At 41.5% G+C, this 21,563-nt stretch overlaps 3 protein-coding genes across 3 annotated transcripts; 2 read left to right on the top strand and 1 right to left on the bottom strand.

Annotated features, from left to right (window-relative positions):
- Positions 1-2,152: 2,152 nt before the first annotated feature.
- Positions 2,153-9,985, bottom strand: LOC104958706 (neuronal acetylcholine receptor subunit beta-2-like). Its single transcript, XM_010786477.1, has 4 exons — positions 9,733-9,985; positions 2,904-3,049; positions 2,717-2,761; positions 2,153-2,266 (listed from the first exon to the last, which is right to left on the bottom strand). The coding sequence occupies exons 1-4, from the start codon at positions 9,782-9,784 to the stop codon at positions 2,153-2,155; spliced, it is 357 nt and encodes a 118-aa protein (XP_010784779.1). The 5' UTR covers positions 9,785-9,985.
- Positions 9,986-12,294: 2,309 nt separating this feature from the next.
- Positions 12,295-13,720, top strand: LOC104958697 (ATP-dependent 6-phosphofructokinase, platelet type-like). The gene is made up of 3 exons (XM_010786465.1): positions 12,295-12,405; positions 13,013-13,124; positions 13,520-13,720. The coding sequence occupies exons 1-3, from the start codon at positions 12,371-12,373 to the stop codon at positions 13,682-13,684; spliced, it is 312 nt and encodes a 103-aa protein (XP_010784767.1). The 5' UTR covers positions 12,295-12,370; the 3' UTR covers positions 13,685-13,720.
- A 1,183-nt stretch (positions 13,721-14,903) lies between these two features.
- Positions 14,904-17,221, top strand: LOC104958705 (neuronal acetylcholine receptor subunit beta-2-like). The gene is made up of 3 exons (XM_010786475.1): positions 14,904-14,911; positions 15,022-15,997; positions 16,633-17,221. The coding sequence occupies exons 1-3, from the start codon at positions 14,904-14,906 to the stop codon at positions 16,774-16,776; spliced, it is 1,128 nt and encodes a 375-aa protein (XP_010784777.1). The 3' UTR covers positions 16,777-17,221.
- Positions 17,222-21,563: the final 4,342 nt, after the last annotated feature.

Raw genomic sequence — 21,563 nt, 5'->3', positions numbered from 1 at the left:
ACTTGTTCTGTTCTACTTAAAAAATAAATAAATAAATAAATAAAAAAATCTGTTGAAATATCATGTTTTTTGTTTAATTTTGCATTGAATATTTCCAAAATTCCCCAGCTTAACTTCCCATGGAAACTTTCGGGAAATTTACCGGAAATTTCATTCCGCCCCTTTGCAACCCTAGTTGTGATGGAGCAGCTGATCAGCTAGTGTGACTTTAACACATAAACCTCTTAAACGATAACCACTCTACTGTTTGTCTCTTTTTAAATCAATGATGTCATCTTTCAATGATTTCATCTTGGGATGGCCCAATGTATCAGGGCACCCGTGTACATGTTGACAGAAACAGAAGTTTTACAGCAATATCATCAAGAGTCAAGTGATGAGTAAAATGGTTTGCTGCGCTGGCTGGTGGCGCAATGATAAAATGATTTAATGACTGTCATCGAGCGCTGCCGAGCTGACGCGTGCAACACCCTTAAAGGATGGGTGACAATCATCTCAAAGGAGGAACTCAAAGTGGGAGACATCCCAGCAACTTTACAACAACTGCCCCCCACCTCAAATCTGCTGAGACTGTCTTCTTTCAAGGCTCAAGTTGATGCATTATAGATAAGTGGCTTATCAATTATAAAGCAGGTCAGGAATCCAACCATCACACTCGGTCTCTAATGCTTTCGGCCCTTCTGTGAATATGCAGACTAATTAAAAATGCAGAGGCTCCACCTGCTTCCTGCAACCCAGTGTCCCCCTAACTTGGCCAGAGACCTGGACCTGATGCTTTAAAGTAGTGCTGATCCTCTGCTATCATTCTGCCTCTTAATGCTCTTTATGTGGTCTTTAGCTGACCAGCAATCTGCTTCATAAAAGTTGAATGATTACCACTTCTGTATAAACTGTAGGGTAACTCTGCTGACCAAAAGCTACAAGTCCACACAGCTGTGTTTATATGTTCTAGCAACCCTTTGTCATCACAAATAACATTCAGGAAAGACTAAAATACATTCTCATTATGTAAAGAGCGAATCTTATTTTCTCCCAGATTACGGACGTGATTTTAAACCTGTCGTTCACATTGTAAAGCTTGTTGAGCTTACAATAAGTATGTCTGTGACCTTATCAGAGCCAAGGAGTTTAATTCATTAATCAAACAGGGCTTGTTGTTTCACACGGATCACAAGCGCCTCCTGGGTAAAAGTCAGTAAAGTAAGTGTGTTTGATTCATCTACCAAGCAGGCTTTGTTAAAAACATATTTGTCATACAGTAAAATTAAGCTTAATGTTGTAAAAAATATGTTTTCCTCACAAAGTAATTGAAAATGTGATTTTGTATGGAAGCTTAATTTAAAGGGCAAAAGTATAAAAAGAAAATCTAAAGTTAACATATTAGCCACATTTGACCCGAATAAATTCATCAATGCCAAAGTAAAATGTAAAAGTTAATGTGTTACATTAATGTGATTAGACACAAGAGCAAAGACTCTTAACTATATTTTATTTATTTTGTAAATGGTAATGTAACACAGTAAACTATCAAATGTCAAATAGACCCTCGTGGCGACCTCTATGGTGATAGGGGATGCCTTTGTGTCTGCCAGCTACACTCCATGGATAAAGGCCGTGGGGATCATTTCTCCTTGGGTGAACTTAACGCAGCGTTCTCATGGATTGATTTTTCCTTGCAGCTATTTCTTACAGCTGCAAGATGATTTGATGTTTTGAGCATTCCTGCTTAATCTGCAAAACACATAATAATGTAAAGGGATGTGCAGAGAAATGTGTATTAAGGACATTATAGTGCATTGGTTTCCACAAGCAGTTTATTGTTAATGATATATTGTGTTGATAAAATGTAAATTGTTAAATGAATCTGAACCATATTTGGATGTTTGCTTAGTTGCTGCAAAGTGTGTGCAATTTTCTGTCCATCTTTTTAATTTCTTCCACACATGTAAATGTAATCACTTGACGTGGGCTTCAGTCATCAAAGGAGTGACTGCATGCAAATGGGAATGAAAGTCTAAACTGCAGGTTTTATAACTTGACTATGTCCTCTCCCTCTTTTTAAAACCTGTAATCTCTCATCCCCAAAAAGAGCACTCATCGTCATGAGACTGTCTGCATCATACAGTCTAGAGAAAGTGTTAACAAATCAGACTTACTTGTTGTAGAGGACGATGTCTGGCAGCCAGATGTGTTGTGACGGGAGTCGGATTTTCTTGATTCCCTGGTACTCTTCAGGGTCCCACATTAATCTGTAGTCATTCCACACCTGATGAAAAAGAGAAGAAATAGGATTCATTCAAAAGTCGCACACGCGCACACGCACACGCACACGCACACGCACACACGCACACACGCACACACGCACACACACACACACACACACAAAGACAGACATTTATCAAAAATAACACACATAAATATATTTGCAACCAGAAGCAAACATTTCACTGTGGCACAATCAACATAGTGGTTCAGTCAGCCATTATCTGGCAAAAGAAAAATGCTTTTTGTGAATTCAACCGTTCATTATGTGTATGTTATATTTAACTTTCCACCTTTACTTATTTATGAAATGACATTTTCTAAACTGATGCCTCTTGTTTTTCACTATCTCCTTTGCTATATCACAGCCATCTTCCCTGCTGTGGGACTAATAAAGGATTTTCTTATTTCATTTTAAACATCTGGATACAAACAAGCACAAAAAGACACAAACCTGACTGAGCCAACAGTTGGTGGTCATGATCTGCTCCCTCTCGTTCTGAAACACGGACAGGAAGAGGGTGAACTCATTTCAGTGCAATAATCTCCACCATGTGCGCCCTTGAAGAATCCTAAATCAGCAGGATATGCCTGTATGATAACAGCATTTGTGGATTTGCATTGAGTGTGTGTTTCCTCACCACATTGATCAGCTGGGCCAGAGACACCTGGATGTAGATGGTGACCTGCTGGCTGTTGTTGACAGCTGGTCGGATCAGCTTGTTGTAGCGATCTGCTGACAACAGGTGACTCACTAGACGCTCCTCCACCTCCGCACACAAGGCAGCTGCACGCACACGCACACACACACACACACACACACACACACACACACACATACACACACACACACACACACACACACACACACACACTCTTTCTCTCTCTCTCTCGAGACACACACACACACACACACACACACACACACACACACACACACACACACACACACACACACACACACACACACACACACACACACACACACACACACACACACACACACACAGAGCCACAGTTGATTTCACTCATTGAATCAACAAAGCTGGATGTCTCAGTGGGTCACAGAGCTTCAGTGATGGTGGTTGCTTTCAAACACAAAGGTCGCCAGACTTTTTATTTAAACTTGTGAAAATATCAAAGTCCCTTGCTTTGGAAATGTTACATTAGAACTGAGCGACTCTGATTTCCACCATATTTCCTTTTCTGCTGTCCCTCTGATGAAAGTTGAAACAATAAACTTGCTTTCTTTGTGCTCAGGTACAACCCAAAAAGCACTCCCTGTCACAGCTGCTTTCATTTAAAAGCCTTTTCTCTTGTGTTTTGTCTTGTTTCTGTTCTTTCCTGCTTTCTTTTATCTGTTTTTTTGTCCCATTTTCTCTGGGAGGCTTTTGTGACCGCCTTGTTTGTGCTCCATGAGTGCACTTATCTTGAAATGACTGTTGGCTATAGCTTTCCTGCTAACGGGACAATATAAATTAGAGGGTGACAAGAAAGAAAATCGTGGGAGGTGGATTACATAAAAGGACTATAGTCTGCATATGGCAGTACGGTATGATGATTGGGATGAATCTTAATCTGTAGGTGTCTCGGGAATATGAATACATCACAACTAAACCAGAAAAGTACCTAATCTCCATACGTACAGAGACTTTACATTTAGCTAAGCACTGTAGTAATAATATGTGTCACTGACGCAGTGAATTCATATTCTTCCACTCTCTAATAGTCATTATATCACCTGTTGTCTGGGCTGTCTTCAAGCAACAGTTTATTCAGTGGCTCCTTCTTCTTGTACTTTGGCATTTGTTGTTCTGGGATATTGTTCTACCTTTACCTCCTGTTTTCTTTTACTTTTTCTCTCTGTCTGCCTCCTAACAAAATGTACAGCCAACCTCTGTCCTTAGACCCTTTGAGTCCAAAAAGGCAAATATCCACCAAAAAATAATTTAACAAGGACAACTGGAAGGAACCTCACAAAGAGCGATCAAGAACAACATTTCAAGAATGAAAAATAAAAAGAATTAGCTTTTTTGCTGGCATTGTGTGAGTGGTTTCACCAGGATATCTATTTGTTAGAGAACTAAGCCTCACACAGCAGGACTCTATGGAGACCTACATCTGGAAGCAACCATTTAAGATTCAGAAGACAGATGAGTCAGCAAGTGTCCACGCAGGTGTCTGAGAAGAGCTTGTTTTGATGTCGCAGTGAAAGATTAGAACTGTCAGTCATCTATTATGTAGCCTACTCGAAGGGACATCTGTCCTGAGCCCAACGAGCACAGACAAAGTTGTGGTCAGCCTTTGTCTGGTCATGGCAAAATCCCCTCGAACCAAAATAAATATCAACTGAATGCTTCAAATAGTCTATGCTGTAGAGTTTGACACTGAACCAGCCTAGCATGTGACAGCTATACAGTTGTATGGCTGTATAGCTGTATAAGATATTGTGTTATACTCAATCGTTCATACAGAAACAAATGTGCAAACACTTCTGAACTGACAATATATCTGAGTATCTCAAGAATATGTATTATGTTGGCACTTAGCATTGTTGCTTTGTTTTAAGCAACACTGCCAACTGCAATTTTTTTCTGTCATATAAAACTTGATGCAAGAGGCGCTGAGCTTTAAAGGCAGGTGCAGGAAAGAGAGAGATATTCTCCACTCGGTCAGTCCACATTAAGCTCCTGCAGGCTTCTATCTGAAGAGGAGATAAGAGGAGTGTCCGACATATGAGCAACCATGACAATAAACCTCAAGGGTATATGTCTTAAGAGAGCTCTGAAACCCAGAGCTCTGTCTGTCAGGATTAGCCAGAGAGAAGAGGCGACGACACATGAGGGGAGAAGAGGACAAAAGACACACACAATAAACAACAAACAACTGCACAGAGTGGGAGACAAAACAATTCCCAGATTAGTATAATCATCGGATAAAAGGCAATAGGATCATGCCGTATTATGGTGGGGGTTCATGGGAAATCCTTGAGTCATTTAAGGGGATGACAGCCTGGCAACACATCATTGTTTATATGCAACGAGGGTGCAAACCGCTGCACAATGGCACACCGATTTCTTGTATTGCAACTAGTGTGATTTTGGTTGACTGGGATTTGAGGTCACACTCTATAAATCCTGTTAGTCCAGCTCATTGTTTCAGCATTATGTGTCATTGTGCTTTGGTTAATACGATTAAAGCCTCAATAAAAAGCAATAGCTGCTAAATCCACCGAGCAGTGGCAAGCAAATAGTTAGCCACACAGTTTACCGAATTGTCAGGAACTTAATTAGTTATTCAATTACAATCAGTAATTGCGCTGGTTAAGGAAACAAAAAACAAACGTGGAAAATAAACTGCCTCCTTTTTAAGTTTTGAATAATCAGACTTTTCATCTGAGACGCTCAGATGAAGTTCATTTTAGACTGGCAGCCAAAAGTCTTCTGTGTCTGAACTCAGGGAAAGAAACCCCTATTACATTGATGGCTTGCAGAGAGTCTACATTGGCATCGGGCTAATGGAGTTTGAAAGGCACAGGCAACGACCGGGCAGAGATTAAAAAAAGAAATAATGATATTATCTAAGTTTCTGACCCATAGGGACTTTAAATAAGGACATTTTGGATGCTGCATCAGTTCACATGACATGTTATTTAGCTAATGGTTTTATCCAAAGCAACTTAGAATAACATGCATATGGGAGTCATTTGGGATACAGTATCTTGCCCATGGGCCCTTTCACATGTTGACTGCAGGGGCTACGATCGAATTGGTGATCCTCTGATTGGTACCCACGTATTTTACCCCCTGCACCACATTCACCATTGATTCACCTCACTTTACAAATGTGAAATAGTATATAATTGGAGTAGTCCTTTAACATTATCACACAGCAGTTGGGTGCTTGGTTTAGTTTAAAACAAAATAAGTCACATATATTGCGAAAAACTCCAACTTATCAAACCAATATTAAAACCATTATGACCCGCTAACTTGTCTTTACTGAAGAGGCTTCAGCTTTTCTCTGGCTGCGCGTTGATTTCTGCCAGAGAGGAATACAAATGTCGTATTGCCTTAAAAAGTTAAAGAGGTTGGCAAAAAGCTAAACCTGGCGCAAGAAGCTACTAAACTGTGAGAGATAAATGACTTGATGGCACCAGTGGAGACGACTGAGGAGGCAGCGCAGCATGGGCTGTATAGAGTGATGTAAGGGCTCTGACAGTAAAGGATAAAAAAAGATGTTGGCGTTCAAATGAGACGTGGATGTAAGTAGAGACGGAGCATTAAGGAGTCTACCAGCAGGTCCCATCACACACTCACACACTCACACACTCACACACACACACACACACACACACACACACACACACACACACACACACACACACACACACACACACACACACACACACACACACACACACTCCTGTGCACCTCGCTGCACTCTCCACACTTCAATAATTAATTGGAGCTAAAATAAAAATGCCATCATCTCACAAGCAGACTCTCAACCTCAATCAAAGATTATTCTCATACTCTTTCTAAACCAGTTCAACTTAACACATCATCTCCACCGCAGCATGAAGAATGTTTTTGAATCGTGCCACAACACAAACATCTGGACCAACTGCCGTTTCTCTGCTGTGTTTGTAACACAAATGGATCGACGAGCTGTGTCATCAGTCCAGTGTACAGAGAGGAAAGCATCCAAACCCTCCCTCCTGCAGGTTCTCTTTTAGGGTTGTAAATGATTAAATGCCTTGCTATCAGGGGCGGTCTTACTGAGGCCAAAACAATTGAATTCAGCTGTCTTTGGCTTCAAGTTCACTGCCCATATCAGGCATGTTGTAAGAGAAAGCCACTCATAGCAATCTGCTACATCAGCTTCTGACACTTAGCTCACAGTGTGTCTACTGCCAGAGACTTGACCTGAGATTTCTGTTGGTTGTTTCCCATCAAACATTCTATCATCACAGACAGTGGATGTATCTTTAATGGGTGAGGATAGAATAAAATACACTTTGACTACAATGATAGTCTTTATCTGTCCCAACCGATCCGTCTTGCCCTTTTATTCTGCTTTGCTCTTCTCGATAGAGTTTTCTTTTTAAAAATGAAAACCTTCACCAGTGAAGTGGAACAAAGTAGAAGAGAACCTTTGGATGAGATAGTGTTTATTGATTGATATGAGAATGCCTCAAATATGGATGCTGATTTTTATCATTATTGTTTTTCATTTAGTTTGTTTCATTTTTCATCTTATGCATGCATTTGTAAATGTTTTTTTTTCTTATTTTTACTATGTTTTCGATTGTTATTATACATTTATGACGGTATTCCATCCCTGTTTTTATGTTCAGTTCGTGTCGGTTGTGTTTTGAGTAGCACTCTGTTTTCCATGTCTTGTATGAAAGATGTTAAACAAATAAATGAATTCTTATTATTTGTCTAGAGGAGAGACAATGGCAGTCTACAAAGTGGTTTTCTTCTGTCCTCCCTCAGTCTTACCCTTTCATGCATTGCTGCTGATATTTCTTCTAAATAAATTGAATGCAGCTCCCTGGCTTAAAAACTGTACATACATCTCACCTCATCTGACGTACTTCTCTCATTCAAAGACCAACATCCAAACAAATGTGCCAAAGTAATGACTAATAGTTTACTATGAAGTGTTGACTCATTGATGCAGAGCCCACTTGACAGGACACACATTTCCAGTTATGAGAAAGCAGCTTTGAAGTTGTGAGAAACAACCTTCTTGGAAAGAACCCAAGGACAAAACGTAGAGCTCCATATTGTTGCCCGCCCACATGTAAAGCATCATCCACAGACAGTCAGAGTTGTCACATACAGATAGCGTGTGATTCCCCCTTTTCCACTCCTACGCATTTTTCATGCTTTTAATGAGCAAAAACATCTAATCAGGTGTAAGTGTATAGCACACATTGGCACATCACCAACATCAAGTAGCTGATACTTGGAGAGACAGAGGAGTGTGTAATGAGGAACTCAATACGTCGGATAAGTTACAGCAAAGGAGGAGAAAAACACAAGATAAAATGAAGAAATAAATGTGGCAGAGTGGCGCAGTGTGACAGAACGAGAGATAAAGTTGCTGTCTGGATTGAGTGGTCCTTACAGTAGCAGCCAGGGAGAAGTTTTACAGGAGTGAGAGAGTCAGAGTCAGGCAGTGCCTCAGCTGTAAACAGGTGATGGTGGTAAAGTCATAAAACAGAGACAGTGTTGGATCTGTTTTAAAGGAGGGCAGAAGGGGGGAAAAGAAAGTATTACAAATGAGAGATTTACTTAGGCTTATATGATGATGTTGAGTGAGATTATAGATGCAAGATGTAGATGCATACATAAAGTGCTTAAAATTCTGAAGCAAAAATTCAAAAATGGACAACAAGTAACAAGTAATCATTGACCGACTGCTGCACGTCCCCCACCCCCCATTGCTCTTAACCATCAAGTATTTATTAGAATGCATCTAACTTTGGCTATTCCCCTATACTACTTAATATTTCTAACAACATTGCAAACAATAGGCTTTTATTACAATAAAACAAGTCCTGTTTATTGCATTGTGGTCCACCTACCCACCTACGCAATGGGTGCTGGGGCTCTGAATTGTTGAGCGATGCAGCAGATCATGCACTGACAAGTTTATTGAGATCCCATTTCATCACCCTGGACAGCTCCTGAATGGGATTCCCCTTCAGGGCCTGATTTAGGGCCGTGGACAGCTCCTCAATTTAAAGAAACTGAAGTGAAAAGACGTGTACGGTACATAATCTGATAGAAGCGTTGACGTTCTCTGTACAGAGCCTCTTCATTATGTCCCTGGTATTATCATCACATCACCTTGGCACACACTGCAGGCCATTAACGCACGTGGTGGACACAAAATATCATCACGAGATTTCATCAAGTGTTCGCAGTCAGAGCCAAATCATCCGAGATTGAAAGAGGGAATGTGTACAAAAGCAATGTACCAGTCACCTACATCAAAACCATGTGCGTAAAAAGCAATAATATTATGACTTCGTGTGTTTGTTGTTTAAAGGCTCAGCAAGTTAGTTAATTGAGGTGTTCTGTAAAATCACGTGCTTAACGATCTCAGGCAAGGACATGCAACTATTTTCCCCACCGGCCTGCTTTCCGGTATCACGTGCTTCTGTTAAGTCAAAATGTGGCTTTAACATCTCCCCAAAACTGAAGAACTCACCTCTGAGAATTATGATGTACCCCAAATGAGCTGAGTGATGGTGTTTCTGCCAATAAGCCTGGAATTACCTTCAAATTCATGATATTCATAACACTTCCATTATTATAGTCATTGGCATGCTGAGAGCCCAGAGAGAGTGTGCTATTTTCTAATGTACAAGACCGTGGTGATTAAAGTCCCATACGCAGAGCAGAAGCCCCCCTGTCCCGTCCCGTTGTCGGAGGATTTGAAAGGATTACTTACTTGCCACGGTGAGAACCAGAAGAGCCAAAGCTGCTTTCACCGGGGCTGCCATCGTTTCCTCCCCTCCAGTGCGACACACGCGAAAACTTACAGATTGAAGAGTGCGTCTCGTGTTTCTCTTCTTTTTCTTCCCCCGTTGTGAATTGAGTCAAGGGTGAGACAAAGTAGAAAAGGCAGGCTGGATTATAGCGGTTTCATTGCAAAGGCGTCCGCTAATGACGGCGGGTGGCTGGGTCTCGGAGGCATGAGAGCAGCACTGACTGCGTTCAGAGAGGAGGAGGCTCGGTGCTTTCTGCCAGATCGCACCGACTCCTCCGCTGCTGCTGGAGCTGAGATTGCGCGCAGTGGAAAGCGGCTGTAGAGAGCACAGTCTCCCTTAATTCTTCTGTAAACAACGTTTTCTTTGGGAATATGGGTCAGGAGCTAGTGGGGATACGCCAATCCTGTTATCGCCGAATCGGCCATTCCTGAGATAAAAGATTTAAGCAACCGGGTCCTCTCACTTCGCCCTGCCCGCTCTGTGCGCTCCCCCAACGGGCGTCAGTTTCACTCCCAGCCCCCTTGATCGACACAGTGTGACATGACAACAAAAAGGAAGCAATTACAGTGAGAAAACCCCCCTAGGGAAAACATTTATTCTCAGAAGCCGATGAAACCAACCTTATCTTCAACAATCAGGTGAAATCCTCTCATTAAAAATGAAATGTAAGTTAATTAAAACACACTTTTAAGAAGCTCAGAAGGGAGCAGCAACAGGAAACCACATCAGTGTTTTGGGGGTTGGGCCATGGCAAGAAAACATTGATCTCTTTAAATTATGCACATTAACTTATGAGAAAATAAAATAATCACACCCAGGGACTGAAGTTTTTTTCCAAACAGGCTGCCACCAAGGTTTTATCTGCATTAAGCACATTGTTTGGTGGTTTGTTCCTTCACCGAGGCTGCAGGAAGGAGAGTGGAGGTCATGGCGTTGTATATGAATACCTTAAGGTGTTAGCAGCTGCTGTATGAAATAGAAAAAATCAGCGAAGGTAATGTTTTATTGATCCTAGTGGGGCATTGGTCCACTGTGTTTCCTAACCACCATCATCGAGGTCAAAGGTCAGGGTTAGCTAGAGGACAACCATGGAGCTGGTGAAAATCAGTGTCTTGGCACTGCAGCAGCAAAGACAGAAACAGTCTTGTAATCAAGAGGATACCAAAAGCTGATAGCTATAATCTCCACTAGTCATTGCACAACATTTGTTTAAATTCATCAGAACACAAAAGAGGGCATGGCAAAAACAATAAACGGAGAAAGACAATAAATGCTTGGAAATCTGCGCTTCTGACGCAGACCAATATCAGTTTTCCTTTTCTCTCCATATGAGCCGTGACAGGTGGGAGGTAGGGGAGCCATGACCGTGTGTGTGTGTGTGTGTGTGTGTGTGTGTGTGTGTGTGTGTGTGTGTGTGTGTGTGTGTGTGTGTGTGTGTGTGTGTGTGTGGCCTTAGATGTGCTTCAAAAGGAGGAGGAAGCAAAGAGGAATTCAGCACAAAGCTGAAATAACGTGAGGTTGCCCATCAAAAATGTACTTATAAAAATTTTTAAGTGGTCCTTTTGGGGGAAAGTAGATACATGTGGAAAAAAGGATGAAGAGACTGAGGAGGAAAAGATCATAATGCTTTCACTGCGTTACCAAGACTTATGAGGAGATGGATAGCTTATCTTATTCCCAAAAGTATGTACGGGTATTTCCATAACTCCTCCAAAATGAGTCATTTAAACCTCACACAGGCATTGTTACTGAGAGTTGGAAAAATAAATAGACTAACCGACTTCTAAACAATCGCACACACACACACGTTGCGTAATATGTGACTTTTCACACGTGCAATCAAGAGAAGACGCAGGAACGCGGTGTCTAACTTTTGCCTCACTTCCCTTCAACAGAGGCATGTCACGGTGTATCCATTCAGGCACACACATGCTCTTTCAAATTAACCTCTGGTCACAGCTCCAAATGCAACCAAATTGTATTACCCTCCCATCACTTCCCATTAAAGCCACACTTTCGCAACATGAACATCCGCCTCCCAAAGTCCCCGCCCGTCTCCGCTAATGACCATTATCTCTGCATCCTAAAAGCAATGGAGAGGAGCAGAGGGAGTCCAAATGTAATCAAAGCTACTTAGAGCTCACTGTGGGGTCTGCTGGGGATCTGAAGAGCAGGCAAACACACACACACACACACACACACACACACACACACACACACACACACACACACACACACACACACACACACACACTTTGGGTTTGATTTACTTTCAGAACGGTTGTGTTTTGTTCCAGGGCATCAGAAATGTTCATGCGGTATCTCCTCACTCTTCCACACAAGCATTCATATATTTGGTGACGGTCAAAGGATTTGACTCCTAATTAACTTTGCCGACCTGCTGCCCCCTGGTGGTGTGAATGTCCTCCTGCAGCCTCTCCCCTCTGAAGGGAATACGGATCTGAGGGGGGGGGGTTTAAGGATCTCAAGCTTGTGATTTGTCACTTTGTTTGCTGCGCGTGCAGGTTGCAGCGCTCCGGTTTAACGCGGGACTTTTTTCTGTGTTTTCAGGCCAACGTGGAGCATCTGACGCAGAAGATGAAGACGACCATCCAGAGAGGGCTGGTGCTCAGGTGAGGCTTCCTTCTTATTATCACCTCACACACACTCTTTAGCCTCTTGGATGTTGCATGAGAGTGTGTGTGTGTAAAACTGACGGAGAGAACAGACTCTAAAATAATATTTCGGACTGTTTTTTAATGGTAAATAATCTTTATCCCGTGCTGCATTTCTGTAGATAAACATCAGTTTTAATGTCGTTGAAGGTGTTTGACAGCTAATCGACCTCACTCACTTTACTTCCCGTCATCTTTCGGGTCTATTTCGGTCCTCTGCACCATCAGGCTGTGTAAAATGCTCCCAGCAGGACGGAGCTGGGAGGAAATAGGACGGAGGATATATTTCGGACGGTGTGTCGGTGACATTGCATATCTGTGCTGAGGGTGCACCTGCAGAGCACATGTGTCCTATATAACATCGGAGCAGTAAAGATAATGCCCTGGCTCAAGGGCACAACGGCACTTTGTTCGACGGCTTAGAGGGAGGATTCCTTTTTACGATGGATAGTTTACATCTCAGGGAATTCGTTTGTTGGTAGAAAGTAGTTCCGAAGAAGTGTACGGTAGTTTCTTTCTTTTTATTTCAGCGTACCGACCCCTTTGTAATGTTTGTGTTCTTTAGGAATGAGAACTCCAATGAGAACTACACCACTGACTTCATCTACCAGCTGTATACCGAGGAGGGGAAGGGGGTGTTCGACTGCAGGAAGAACATCCTGGGTCACATGCAGCAGGTGAGACACGCACGCACGCACGCACACACACACACACACTCTCACTTTGCATTATGTTCGATTGTATTTCTTTACAAATAGCACACACAGCTCAATAATAAAATACAAAGAATCTGTGAAAAACAATCTTACATAACCTTACTAAGGACTAAGCATTTAAATATCTATATATAAATAACGTATACAAAAGCGTATTTTGCTTTTTCTTGAATAATAATTATTTGTGAAGTGTCATTTATTTAAATGACACTTCACTTTTTCACAGCTCTTTCCCGTTAGCCAGCTACAACGTTATTCCAAGTCTCTCCTGAGGCATGCTTTATGCATCGTACATATCTTATACAAATATCCTTATTTTTGAACTTGTGGTTTCATATTGTCCGTCCTTTCCCCAGGGAGGAGCTCCGTCTCCCTTTGACAGAAACTTTGGCACTAAAGTAGCCGCTAAAGCCGTTCAGTGGATCTCACGGACGCTCAAGGACTCTTACAAAGGAGGTAAGACCAAACATGATGAGACATTTAGTTATTTCTGGTCTGTGTGTGAGTGTGTCTTTCCTTAAAGGTCACCTATTGTGCTAAATCCACTTCTCCATGTCTCTTCTACATCAACATGTGTCCCCTCTTCTTCATGTCTCTTCTACATCAACATGTGTCCCCTCTTCTTCATGTCTCTTCTACATCAACATGTGTCCCCTCTTCTTCATGTCTCTTCTACATCAACATGTGTCCCCTCTTCTCCATGTCTCTTCTACATCAACATGTGTCCCCTCTTCTTCATGTCTCTTCTACATCAACATGTGTCCCCTCTGTGGAAAGAGACTCTGAAAGTTTCAGGAACAAAGATTCTCTTCTTTTTGTCCTGATCCATTTCTATAAAAACCTGTCTGAAAATGANATAGGGGGTGCACTTTTGTTCATTTTTTTAATGAGTGGGGTTGGGGGGGATGAGTAATATTTAACATTCCTGTTTTCGTTCTTCAATGAAACAAATAATAATTATTTGTTTCATTGAAGAACGAAAACAGGAATGTTAAATATTACTCATCCCCCCCAACCCCACTCATTAAAAAAATGAACAAAAGTGCACCCCCTATCCAAAAATCCCCACAAAGTCACATTCAAAATGTTAAATGAAAAGAGCCCTTCTCCCTCCAAAAAGTCCCATTAAACATTCAAATCTTCCTTCAAGCAATCCTCTGCATTTTGGCTAAACCCTTTCAGTCAACGGACTCTTCCTGGGCCTCATCAACATTAAACTCTGAGTCTTCCTCTTCAGTGTCATTGTCCAGCCTTGTTGAGGATGGCTCTGTGTCCGGCTCAGAGAGCCTTAGGTTTGCCCGAATGCCAACCAGTTTTTCCACTCTCACATTTGTGAGCCTGTTGCGAACCTTTGTGTGGTCTCAATAGCCATGCAGTAAGCAGTTTGCTATGGCATGGATATTCAAGTGTACTTGAACGGCATCTTTTTTTTGTAGTCAAGATCATGCTAAAATATACTTTCCCCAACTATATTTAAGTTCCCTATGAAGAGCCAACCTTCAATTTGGAAAATTCCCAGTTAATTCCTTAATTCCCGTTTATTCCCATGGAAAGTTTCCATCTTTGAAAATTCCTGGAATTTTGTAACCCTAATCACAACCACCTCTTTTTAAGCTAACCTGTTGGTATTATTCATTTAACCAAAACTAAATATATGTGTTGAGGTGGATTTGTTCCGTGAGTGATGAAATAAGTATTCTAGCAGTTCTACTCAGACTTCTCCTTGTTCCTAAACCTTCCATGAACTTGTAAAGACCTGTTTGTGTTTCAATGTGTGAGAGACATTCTTTACATTTGAGTGCCTTGACTTCATCTTTCTCCTTTATTTTGCTCACCTCCCACACGTTCCTCCTCTCAGTGCTGATGGGACCTATGAAGTCTCCTTCTACTCCAATGCAGTGGTCTCCAACAACGGCGAAGTGGCCTGGCTCCCACCAGCTATCTACAAGTCGGCCTGCAAAATTGAAGTCCGTGATTTCCCTTTCGACCAGCAGAACTGCACCCTCAAGTTTCGCTCCTGGACCTACGACCACACTGAGATAGACCTCATCCTCCTCAGTGATTTCGCCTCACGTGACGACTTCAAACCCAGCGGTGAGTGGGATATTGTTTCACTGCCTGGCCGCAAGAACGAAGACCCCAACGACATCAGGTACCTGGACATCACATATGACTTTATTATCAAAAGAAAGCCTCTCTTCTACACCATCAACCTGATCATTCCCTGCATCCTGATCACGTCTCTGGCTATCCTGGTGTTCTATCTCCCGTCAGACTGTGGTGAGAAGATGACGCTCACTATCTCCGTCCTCCTGGCTCTCACTGTGTTTCTACTCCTTATCTCCAAAATTGTGCCACCCACGTCTTTGGCAGTGCCTCTGATCGGAAAGTACCTGATGTTTTCTATGGTACTGGTCACCTTCTCCATCGTCACCAGCGTTTGCGTGCTCAACGTGCACCATCGGTCCCCCAGTACGCACACCATGCCTCCGTGGGTGAAGCGTGTCTTCCTGTACCGGCTCCCCTCTTACCTCTTCATGCGGAGACCCGGCAGCTCCAACATCCGTGAGAAGTTCAGGAGAAAACACCAACAGAGATCCTACTCCGACCAGAAGATGTGTGATGGAGGCCATGGAGGAATGGCGGATTCCTCCTCATCCTTCTTCGTCAACGAGGAGTCGGCCAAACGCTACGGCTGGAGAATCAGCGACATGTCAGACAACACAGAGTTCAGGAAGAGGATGACGCTCAAGAACAACATTGACGTGGAAGATGCAGTAGATGGAGTACGCTACATCGCTGACAAGATGAAGAGAGAGGATGATGATGAAGGGGTAGGTTTATCTGCATTTGCATTTATGTCAGAACTTAAAATATGTGCAACATGCTTTGAAGGCCTTTCCTTCACCTGCTTGTTGTTGGTCTGCACATATTGATTTCCAAGGTTTCATGTTTCTTGTACCACTTATGCTACGTGATGAGTTACTTGATGTAATCTATGTGGTATGGAAATAATTATGTTGGCGTGTTTGCCTTTCTTTCAATTGCTCAATTAAAGACTGTTATTGTGCATTACTGTAGGAATAACAAATGTTGTACATTGTTGTGCATTGGTAGTGATTTATTTGCACTTCATGTGATTAAACGGCACATGTATTACATTATTGCGCATGAGAGAAAATAGCCACAACATTGGTAAATACCTAATCCGCTCTGGTATACAATGCTTGCCCTCAGAGCAAATCCATCAACAGCTTTAATTCAGTTATTTGTGATTTGTGTGCCCTTCATATTATGTCAAAGCAACTTTACTCTTGTGTCAGCCAAAAATAATTATATGTGATATTAGATATGAGCAGCACCAGAGACAAAATATATTATTCAAAATAAACAAAATAAACAATTCACAGTGCACCTAAGTTCAGGGCATTAATCTATAGCAGCATTCAAAATCTTTCTCTCTCCACAGATCATTGAAGACTGGAAGTACGTGGCCATGGTGATCGACCGTCTCTTCCTGTGGATCTTCGTGTTTGTGTGTGTGGTCGGGACGCTGGGTCTCTTCATGCAGCCTCTGTTCCAGAACTACTACACTCCCCTTGTTGATGAGTAGGACAATACATGAAAGCTGCAACGTCATTATGAACTAACTTCACCCCTCGCCCCTCTGAACAGAGCTCGGACAACATTTTAAAACATAAACCTGTTCGTCTTGCAACACACGCTCACTGGACAAATGATAATGATGCACTTTAGACCTCTTCCACCACCTTCTCCCCTCCTTACTTCCACTCTGACATCCTCCATGTGTCCTGCCATCCTCTGCTCCACTCTGCTAGGCAAAGGCAAACAGTACATGTATAACCAGTTACCAGATGGACTTACTTTTGGACCACCTTAGTTGTTTTTCATGATATCATAATAAAAAAACACAATGGAGAGCTATAAAAACAAGAACCAGGTTATTATTAACCAGAATTATTGTTTAATTCAAACAAAAAATAAAGCAGTCTTTCATCATTATGCTCTTCCCTGGGGATCGATACAGGTCCAATGATTGAAATATAGCAGCATGGATACATAAAGGTGTGCTGACCCACATTGGAGTTCAAAAAGGTTTACTGGACAACAGCAACGTTTCAATTTAAAACAGATTTTGTTTAGCTATGTCTCTCTGTTTAAATATCAGATACCATGCCATTATGGGGGCCTGAATGCATTCAAAAAAGTTCAGTTCAGTTTTTTTCTTCTCAAAGACAGACGAAGATCACCTCTCATGGAGCTTTTGCCAATAGCACACATACTATATACAAACGTTTGCCTTTAAAATCGGAGCGAGACGGCACACAAACTGTTGGACTGCTCAAATAACAATAACAATGTATGTGTGTGCGACGTGCTTTTACCCTCACACAAACCTCACTGTGAGACTGATCCAATGTAAGCTGCTGCTGTCATGTTTAAAAGCAGCTTTGTTTTTAAATAAAGGAGGGACGTTACAATAACAAGCAACACTTTAAACCAATGACCATTAGGCTGTTGATACTCACCATGCTCCTTTTTAAAGGTACATTACTCTCATTTTATCAAAGTTGTTCTTGTCAGAATCCACAATCAAGGAAACCAGCAGCAATAACATTGTACAGTATTTTATACAGCTTGCTTTATCCTTCATCATATTGTAAGCCCTCGCAGTCTGCTCTCAGAGACATTACTTGAATATGTGTTCAGTGATTATTTCCAAGAGCTATTATATAACTAGTCACCGTCTTAATGCACTCGTCTGTCACTGCTTCCAATGTTGGCAGAGGAGACGTGTACTGTACTNTTCACTTAACAGTTCATTTGAGAATCAGCATGTTTAGGACAAGACAAAGTAAAGGCTTGAATATCCCCCAGGCTCTTTTTGCCCACAACACACAATTTTAGCAATGGTGAGAAGATTCAAAACCAAGAACAATCTCCGGCAGGTTGGCATTTTGGACAGAGCTTCGGAAGTGTATGTCCTCTTGTAAGTGTACACTCCGAGGCCACAGGTAAGTCAGCTGACAGAGACCTCATTAGACAGTATTTCATATACAATATTTGTAATCACAATTATAAAAATCATATGTGATTGCAGTTTCTGTGTCTTCATTTTTTAAGGTTGGTTTTTCCAGGAAACAAATGTTTATGTATTCATTTTAAAATAGCGCTTTATCCAGTCTGTACGACTCTTCAAAGCGCTTTACATATACAAGTCATCAATCACCTATTCACATCCCATTCATACAGAGGCAGGGGCCTCCATTATAGCTTACATTACACACACACACACACGTGACATAATCCGACAAATGTAGTGACAGCCCGTGAATTGGAGCTGGGTTCAGTAATTACAGCCCATAGTACTACTATCCTCGCCTTGTATGGCTCATAAATGAGATACGTAACATCTGCATTCATTTCCATTTAGAGAGTATCCACTCGAGGGTGAGAGGTGCTGAGTGGAGCTGTTCTTGGTGTTAATATGTCCTTTTCTGGTTTCTGAACATCATACACATTTCATTTGGATTGGTTTCATTGCCAATCATGTATTATACAACCTGGGCAGTGGTCATAATTCACCTGCATCCAGGGGACGTCTCGCTTGGGTCCTTCAAGGGATGTTAGGCAATGTACAACATCGTGACATTTTATAAATGAGTCATCAGTTACATTAAAATACAATTAGGTGAAATGACTCTTAAGTCTAGAAGGAATCCATTCATTGTACCAAAAGGGCCAATTTCTAATGTCTTCAATCATTTAAGGTAAAAAGAGAAAATGCAGCCACAGAGTCATTGTTATGGTCTCCAGGTCTAATCATGGAGCGTGACGGAGGAGATGAAACTGAATGAGTGAGGGAGGAGGGCTTCCAGCAGAGTGGGAGGGAAGAAGAGGGACAGGTGTGATGAAGGGAGGCAGGGATGAAGAAGGTTGGCCATAAACAAGAGACACTGGACATCTGCAGTTTGTTAGGGCGGCAGAAGAGCCGACATTAAAGACCGCTTCATGCTGCAGATAGAGATCGATAAGCATTTATTCTTCTCTGCAAGACAAACCCATATGCGTACTGACATATATAATGTTTGCCTTACAGAAAGTCAATCAGAGGCAGTCAAGCAATCACATGCTAATGTGTATTTATTGCATATTTTATAGTAGATTTCTCCAAAATATCAGATGTTTCATAGGGATATGTGCAATGGCATCTTTGTAAGTTTGACTTTAAAATGTCAGTCACAAAAGTTAAAGCTGGTTCATCTTAGTTTCCTTTAAAGGAGAGAAGTAAATGAGGACTTGTTGTGGAGTTTAATTGCATGCAGTGTAGTTCCAGTAATCCAAGATTCGATTCACAGGTAGCAAATAAGCTTGACTCGGACAAGATACGCCTCAGGATAGTTTGTTTGACTCTTTACTTAGACAAAAGGTATCAAATACAAACACATATTTTCTCAGGTCAAAAAACGATGTTGCTCTGTGGTTCCTTCCCCTTCTCACACACGCCAATCACCAGCAGCTGCCGTCGGCCATAACATCTCGTAATCACGAACAGCTGCGGTCGTCTATGCCGTCAATTTCACACGGCTGGTTCAAATAAATGATATAATGTCACAAACAACAAAGGATTATAATATTGAAATATATCAAAATAAATATTTTAACATATGGCTCCTACATGTGGTTTATTGCAAAATGGAGCAAAGCCTGCGAGCTTATGGAGCATTCGACTCGAGCCACAATGACACAAATAGCCTCACCCCTTATACCACCGACCAAACACCTTCTTCTAAATTTGGCGCTCTTTTTGATCTGCAAGATTTGCCATCCCTCCCTCTGCTTCTCCAATGCTGCTGCTGCTGCCTCTGCACCACTCAGCGCGCCCCTCAAGGAGTAATGAGTAGGTTTAAGGCCATGCACAAACACATGTGGTTACCAGTGTTATTATAGTAACCACAGTAAATAAGTTACTCAAGGTAAAGAACCAGACTGTGAACATCGTCCATTACCAGTGGAGGTCTTGCATTAACAATCGTACCTCTGTGAAAGTAGGAAAATAGTATCAACAAAATGTACTCAAAGTATTGAGTACTCATTCTGCAGAAAAAAGGGTGCTTATCAGTGTTTTTACTTTATATGGAATAACCTTATTGCTTAGTTTATGTGTGTGTTGCATTTTACAATTTAATTTAATTAAATGTCTTTATATACCATTGAGTAGTTTCAACCTATTCTAAAACATTCATCACATTTCTGCTGTAATGTTTGTCCCAGCTGATTTAAGAGTGGTTTTAAAGGGTTTATCTATAAGTGAACAATATTCTCAAACCATAAGGAACAATTAATTATCAATCAAATTTTTTTATTAAAATCCCCTGATTTAGAGATACATGACAATGACAGGAAATGTGTGAAAACAAAATCTGAAGTAATATCCAAAGCTGTCAGACAAATAGTTGAGTAAAACGTAAAGTATTTGTTTTTTTAAGCTATACCTCACATCTTTACTTATGTACGTGAGTCAATAGTTACATTTCAGCAATGCCAGCTACGTACAACTCTGTCTTCACTGACATGTTTCTATTCTTTTCCATTCTCTCCGTCGACCTGCTGTTATCAGAGTCTTGATCCTTCGCTGCAGCATGGGGACTGCAGCAGTTTGATCTGTTTCCTGTACAGCGCTGTAACCCTCCATCTTTCCCATTATGCTCCTCTAGGATTTATATCTGCCATTTCAGCTCTGTGGTCAATATTTATGAACTGCATTACTGCATTACAGGATGTGTAGCTGCTGTGCATTGGAGTCTAGGGGCCATCGATCCTTCCCGTTGAGCCTCTGAGCTGAGGGGATAGACTGTGGTCCTAACACTTTACAGGGTTTTAAACGGGCCTCGGAGGACATAAATATGTCCTCAGGTCTGCTGCCTGCTGACAGATCAGGGTGCCTGTTGCTGCTCGCTAGTGGTCAAAAGAGACAGTGCAGAGGAGCAGCCCTGTCACTTAGTTCCACAACAGACATTGCAATAAATACTCAGAATGTTTAAAGTATATTTTTGGAATAATCAGTTATATCACTTTTAGTGTGAATCCTATTTTGAACTTGTTTGTGGCATTTAGTCCATGCTTATGCGTTGAAGGCAAAGCCGTTAGATTTGAATCTAATAAGAAACTAAAAACCCTATTGTGAATTTTAACTACTGATTATTTAATGTAACAGCTTGATATCTAACCACTGAATGTACAGTACTTTACAAACCATCACTTTAAATGTATGCAATTTGAATTCCCCCCTTTAGGTTATAGCAAGTTATGCAATCTCCAAACTTTTATTCTGGGTCATACATTTGGATTTTCCAACCAATTTATTATCGTCTAGTT

The sequence above is a fragment of the Notothenia coriiceps genome, unplaced genomic scaffold, assembly GCF_000735185.1.
Source record: "Notothenia coriiceps isolate Sejong01 unplaced genomic scaffold, NC01 NC01_scaffold00029195, whole genome shotgun sequence".
NCBI classification, from domain to species: Eukaryota; Metazoa; Chordata; class Actinopteri; order Perciformes; family Nototheniidae; genus Notothenia; species Notothenia coriiceps.
This window is presented reverse-complemented; position numbering and strand designations above follow the sequence as displayed.

What these genes read in the sequence shown, in the direction of transcription:
- LOC104958697 (XM_010786465.1), top strand. Translation starts at nt 12,371, where the DNA reads ATGAAGACGACCATCCAGAGAGGGCTGGTGCTCAG. An exon ending in CAGAGAGGGCTGGTGCTCAG is followed by an intron (nt 12,406 to 13,012) that starts GTGAGGCTTCCT and finishes TGTGTTCTTTAG; the next exon opens with GAATGAGAACTCCAATGAGA. An exon ending in TCCTGGGTCACATGCAGCAG is followed by an intron (nt 13,125 to 13,519) that starts GTGAGACACGCA and finishes TCCTTTCCCCAG; the next exon opens with GGAGGAGCTCCGTCTCCCTT.
- LOC104958706 (XM_010786477.1), bottom strand. Translation starts at nt 9,784, where the DNA reads ATGGCAGCCCCGGTGAAAGCAGCTTTGGCTCTTCTGGTTCTCACCGTG. An exon ending in TCTGGTTCTCACCGTGGCAA is followed by an intron (nt 3,050 to 9,732) that starts GTAAGTAATCCT and finishes GTGTGCGTGCAG; the next exon opens with CTGCCTTGTGTGCGGAGGTG. An exon ending in TGGCCCAGCTGATCAATGTG is followed by an intron (nt 2,762 to 2,903) that starts GTGAGGAAACAC and finishes TCCGTGTTTCAG; the next exon opens with AACGAGAGGGAGCAGATCAT.
- LOC104958705 (XM_010786475.1), top strand. An exon ending in GAGAGGATGATGATGAAGGG is followed by an intron (nt 15,998 to 16,632) that starts GTAGGTTTATCT and finishes CTCTCTCCACAG; the next exon opens with ATCATTGAAGACTGGAAGTA.